This window comes from Sminthopsis crassicaudata, chromosome 1, assembly GCF_048593235.1.
Source record: "Sminthopsis crassicaudata isolate SCR6 chromosome 1, ASM4859323v1, whole genome shotgun sequence".
Lineage (NCBI taxonomy): Eukaryota > Metazoa > Chordata > Mammalia > Dasyuromorphia > Dasyuridae > Sminthopsis > Sminthopsis crassicaudata.
In genome coordinates, this window is record NC_133617.1 from 201,448,279 (window position 1) to 201,454,323 (window position 6,045).

Genomic DNA, 6,045 nt, shown 5'->3' on the forward strand with positions numbered 1-6,045 from the left:
GAAATTTTATATCTACATGAATAAAATAGAGAAAAAGGAGATCAATAAATTATGCATGGAACTAAAAAAAGCTATAAAAAGAACAAATTTTTAAAAATCTCCAATTAAATACCAAATATTGAAACTAAAAAGAGAGATTAATAAAAATGGAACTAAGAAAACTATTGAACTAAGAAATTAAATTAAGAGCTGATTTTATGAAAAGGCAAGAAAATAGGAAATAAATGGGCTAATTTGATCAGAGAAAGGAAAGAGAAAAACAAAATCACCAATTTAAAAATTAAAAGGGTAAATTTACCACCTATGAGAAAGAAATTTAAGCAATGAGTTAGGAGCTAGTTTGTCCAATTACATGGCAGCAAGTCTGACAATCTAACTGAAATAGATGAAAATTTCTAAAAATATAAATTGCCCAGATTAACAGAAGAAGAAATAAATTACTTAAATTGTTTCACTTTAGAAAAAGAAATTGAACAAGTCATTAATGTATTCCCTAAGGGGGAAAAATTACAGATGGATTCCAAAGTGAATTCTATCAAACATTTAAAGAACAAATAATTCCAATACTATCTAAGCTATTTGAAATAATAGCTGAAGAATGAGCTCTGTCAAATTCCTTCTATGACACAAATATGGTAATGATAACTAAACCAGGAAGAGCCAAAACAGAGAAAAAATCATAGACCAATATCTCTAATGAATATTGATGCAAAAATTTTAAGTAAAATATTAGTAAGAGATTACAGTAACTTAACAGCAGGATAATACTTTATGATCAAGTGGGATTTATATCATGAATGCAGGGATAGTACAATATCAGGAAAATCATTACCATCATTGACCATATCAATAACAAATCCAACAGAAATCATATGACAATCTCAAAAGATTCAAAAAAAGCTTTTGACAAAATACAGCACCCATTCCTATTAAAAAAACATTAGAGAGCATTGGGATAAAGGGATGTTCCCTTAAAAGAAAAAGCAGTATCTATCTAATGCTCATAGCAAGCATTATTTGTTTTGTTTTGTTTTGTTTTGAGAGTGTATTCAATTTTTAAAATTAGCATTATTTGTAATGGAAAAAAGCTGGTTGAATTCCCAATAAGATCAGAGTTGAAACAAGGATGCCCATTATTACCATTATTATTCCTCACTGTACTAGAAATCTAGTAATAAGAAAAGAAAAAAAAATAAATAAAGGGATTACAATAGGCAATGAGGAAATAAAATTATTATTCTTTCCGGATGATATATGATATATTTAGAGCATCCTAGAAAATCATCCAAAAATCTATTGGAAACAATTCACAGTTTTTAACAAAGTTGTAGCATATGAAGTGAACCCACTGAAATCCTCAGCATTTCAATATATTACTAACAAAGACTGTCAGCAAGAGATAGAAAGATAAATTCCGTGGAGTTATGGTAGACAATATAAAATATTTGGGGGTCTACCTGCCAAGAGAATATAAGAACAATATGACTGAAGCTACAAAACACTTCTCACACACACAAAAAAAATATCTAAACAATTTGAACAAATATCAATTGCTCATGGGATGGCTGAGCTAATATAATAAAAATGCCTCTTCTGCCTAAATTTGTCTACTTGTTCAGTGTCCTACCAATCAAGTTGCCAAAAGATTATTTTAAAGAACTTGAAAAATAATAACAAAATTCACTTGGAAGAACAAATAGTCAATAACATCAAATGAATTAATGGAAAAAATACAATGGTACCAAACCAAAAATTATAGGATAAATCAGTAACAATCAAAAACCATTTGGCTAAGAAATAGAATGGTGGATCAATGGGATAGTTAGGTGCACATGACATGGTAATCAAGGCCTTTTGCAATGTAGTATTTGATAACTCCCCAAACTCCAGTTTCTGAAATAAGAACTCACTATTTGACAAAAAATTGGAGGAAAATTAGAAAATATTATATCAGAAGCATGGCATAGACCCGTCGCTTACCCCAAAGTAAGTTCAAAATGGACATATGATTTGGACATAAAGGATGATACCATAAGCATGCTAAGAGAATAAAGGATAATGAGATCTTTGGAGTAGGAAGAAATTTATAACAAAAGAAGAACTAGGTGGTGAAGGTGCAACTTCTTTCGATCGTCCCGAATCCGGGTTCATCCGACACCGGCAGCCACCCCGCAGCGTCCACGCCGAACCTCCACCTTCATCGCCGCCATGCCGCCCAAGTTTGATCCTAATGAAATTAAAGTCGTATTTTTAAGATGCACTGGTGGTGAAATTGGTGCCACATCAGCTCTGGCCCCCAAAATTGGTCCCTTCGGTTTGTCTCCCAAAAAGGTTGGTGATGACATTGCCAAGGCAACTGGTGACTGGAAAGGGCTGAGAATCACAGTGAAACTTACCGTTCAGAACAGACAGGCCCAGATTGAGGTTGTGCCTTCTGCCTCAGCCTTGATCATCAAAGCCTTGAAGGAACCTCCTCGAGACAGAAAGAAGCAGAAAAATATTAAACACAGTGGAAACATCAGTCTTGATGAGATCATCAACATTGCTCGACAGATGAGGCACCGATCCTTGGCAAGAGACCTTTCAGGAACCATTAAAGAGATACTTGGAACTGCCCAGTCAGTGGGCTGCAACATTGATGTCAGGCATCCTCATGATGTCATTGATGACATCAATAGTGGTGCTGTAGAATGTCCAGCAAGTTAAAAACTACAGTGGAGACTATTGAAATAAATTAACATTTGACAACAAAAAAAAAAAAAAAAAAAAAAAAGGAGAACTAGAGAATGATATAAAAGATAAAATGGACAGCTTTGATTATATTAAACTAAAATATTTTTGCACAAACAGAACCAACAGAATCAAGATTAAAAGGGAAGTACACAGCTGAGAAAAAAGCTTTACACCCAATATTTCTGATGAAGGTTTCAGTTCTAAAATATATAATGAACTGTGTCAAATTGATAAAAAAAAAAAAACAAATCATTTCTCAATTGGTAAATTGTTAAAGGATATAGATAGATAATTTTCAGATGATAAAATTAAAGAAATCTATAGTCATGAAAAATGTTCTAAATCACTATTGATTAAAGAAATACAAACAACTCAGATATCACATTACACCTCTCAGACTGGTGAAGATGACAGGAAAAAATAATGATAAATTTTGGAGGGGATGTGGGAAAACTGGGACACTAATGCATTGTTGCTGAAGTTGTAAAATGATACAACCGCTCTGGAGATCAGTCTGAAACTATGGTCAAAGAGGTATAAATTGTGAACACTCTTTGACTTAACTATGCTATTCCTGGGTCTGTATCCCACAGAAATTTTAGATGTAAAAGGAATCTCATGTGTAAAAAATGTTTGTAGCTTTCTGCAGTCAGGAAAAGAACTATGAAGTCTGAAAGTAAATCAACACATAATATGTCCACTTCTTTTTTCTGTTTTTTCTCTCTCCCATTGTTTTTCTCTTTTGCTCTGATTTTTCTCTCCCAACATGATTCATAAGGCAAAGTGTGTTAAAATAAACAAATAAACAAACAAGCTAATAAAAATAACATATAAAAATGTAACATTATATTTTATTGTATTTTTATTTGTTTTATAATTATCGCCAATTACATTCTAATCTGTTTTCACTTTTTTTGACAAATTATACTAACTTGGAAATACTGACTAATATTTCCGACTTGGTAAATTTGTTGTGTCATAAGTGTTTTCCATAAATTTCATATAAGAAGAATAAATCAATAATAAAAATTAATATTTGAATCTTATTTGTAAAGGGCTGAAACTTTGAACAGGTGCACTGGAATCAGACAACTGAGCATTTGAGGCTAATTATCTGTTGAACAATAAGTCTATTAACATATGCTTGGAAAAAATGGCCCTTCTCACTATTTCATGCTGGGGTGGAGCTTTTGGTGTATACAGATAATCATAGGAGGGATTAGGGGGTGGAGTGAGACAAGCCAGAGTCACTTTGAAGGAGGACTAGGAGAAGGGAGGTTGGTGGAGAGTTTGTGGCATTTTTGTCCATCCCCTTCACTTCTCCCCCTAAAGACCAAGGACTTTTGCTTATCCAGACTCTAGCTCATTTTGAGGCCTCCAGGGAGCTAACCTGGACTTCACATGTATTTTCATTTTATTATAATACATAGTTGTGAAAATATTTTTTCAGAGGAATTTACTCATTTTTATGTCCATTTTTATTATAAGAAAATGAATAATGAAATAATAATCTCAATAAATTAACACAAATTTTATTTGCACTACTCTGTGTATTCTTTTCATTGTTATTTGTATACCAGTGATACAATAACATGCATTCATTCATAAATATGTGAAGGTATTGGGTCCTAGTGCTTAGGCTATTGGACCTGTTGTCTGGATTTCTTGAATTTGAATCCTACCACATATACTTAATAACTATGTGACTGTAGGAAAGACATTTTAGCTCACTTAGGCTGTTTTTTTATCTGTAAAATGGGAGTTATTGACTCATTTATCCCTAAAATTTCTCCCATCTATAAAACTTTGATCCTATGAAACAATGTGTTTCTTTATGGGAATAAATGTACAAATACATGTATATACACATACATACATACATACATACAAATTAACTCACTTCCATTCTATTTTAATTTCCTGTGTAAAATGCACTCTGTCAAATAGAATTAGATGTTCTATAATATGACATGATCTAATATGATATGACATTATAAGATATGATGTGATATATGATATAATGGAATATATGATGAAACATTATAACAACATATGACATGATATGAGTCATTCAAAGATGGTTAGATATTTTTTTTTCTGGAAACTAGAACATCAATATGCAATGCTCATTTTGAGTTCTGGGAATAAATGCTTTGCTTCATTAATAGACAATTGTTACATTTTGAATCTCTACTTCCAGATTTTTCTTTAAAATTTTTTTCAAACATTGGAGAAAAATAAACATCATGATATTTAGAAAATTACAATGAGTGAGACATTTTATTATCTAATGAAATGGACTACTATTGCATACATAAATTTTATGCAATTTGGAATACAAATGCAGAGAAATAAAGCTTTAAAAGTGTTATTTCTGGACAGAATGTCACAGAATGGCCATGAAGAAGAAAATTCAGGAAGTGTTATTATCAATTAAGACAATGTATTCAAAAGAAGTAAAATAAATTATAACATCAGTGACATGGTGCAAATTTAAAAAAAAATAACTATCTGGATTTTGTCCAGTCTTATCTTTAACATTTGGAAAACTTTAGAAAAGTATGTATAGGAATTTCAACATTGTCTTCTATCTTATCTAGGATAATGATATCTACCTAGCATGTATTTTTATCCTATTACTAACCTGGGAATAAAAATAAGTTTTTTTTTCTTTCTATGTCTTATAGAAATAATGATGACTTGTGACCTTAATACCACTGACATCTCTAAGTGATCCATCACATCTGCTTCACTTGCCTTCATGGTCATTGGAACAAAGTGTTTTCTTCCAACTATTCCACCATGGGGAATCTTTACATGTTTGGGGTAGACATCTCCCTAACTCCCCATAGGATTTGATTTCCTTTGGTTAACCTCAAACTTGTTTAGCTCATCTGCCATAGCAGTTCATTAAGTGCTCACTGTGCATACTACAGCTTCTTGGAGTCACAGGTGAGTTTTAGATAGATTAGGTAGACACCAAAGTTGGAAAGGTGCTTATAAAAGGCTTAGCAGCCTTCACACTACAGGTTGCAGTTTTTTTCCTAAACACATCCTATACTCCAATAATATTGAGATTCACATAAGCATTGACAGAGCTACTAAAGGTTTGGGAGGCTCTGAAGGAAAGTGTGGGAGAAAAGAGGTATTAGACTGAATGCCAAACTAAAAGTCTGCAGAGCTGTTGTGCTAACTCATTGTGGTGAAACCTGGACAGTATACCAGCCCCATGCCAGGATATTGAATCCATTTAAATTGTCTTAGAAGAAGACTCTGAAGTTCACCTGCAGGATAAGATATCAAACACTGAGT

At 32.4% G+C, this 6,045-nt stretch overlaps 1 protein-coding gene across 1 annotated transcript; it reads left to right on the forward strand.

The window, feature by feature from the left end:
- Positions 1 to 2,110: 2,110 nt before the first annotated feature.
- On the forward strand, positions 2,111 to 2,774 carry LOC141546287 (large ribosomal subunit protein uL11-like). Its single transcript, XM_074273983.1, has one exon. It carries the CDS (start codon positions 2,209 to 2,211, stop codon positions 2,704 to 2,706), a length of 498 nt encoding a protein of 165 aa, XP_074130084.1. The 5' UTR covers positions 2,111 to 2,208; the 3' UTR covers positions 2,707 to 2,774.
- The last annotated feature ends 3,271 nt before the right edge of the window (positions 2,775 to 6,045 follow it).

What these genes read in the sequence shown, in the direction of transcription:
- LOC141546287 (XM_074273983.1), top strand. Translation starts at nt 2,209, where the DNA reads ATGCCGCCCAAGTTTGATCCTAATGAAATTAAAGTCGTATTTTTAAGA.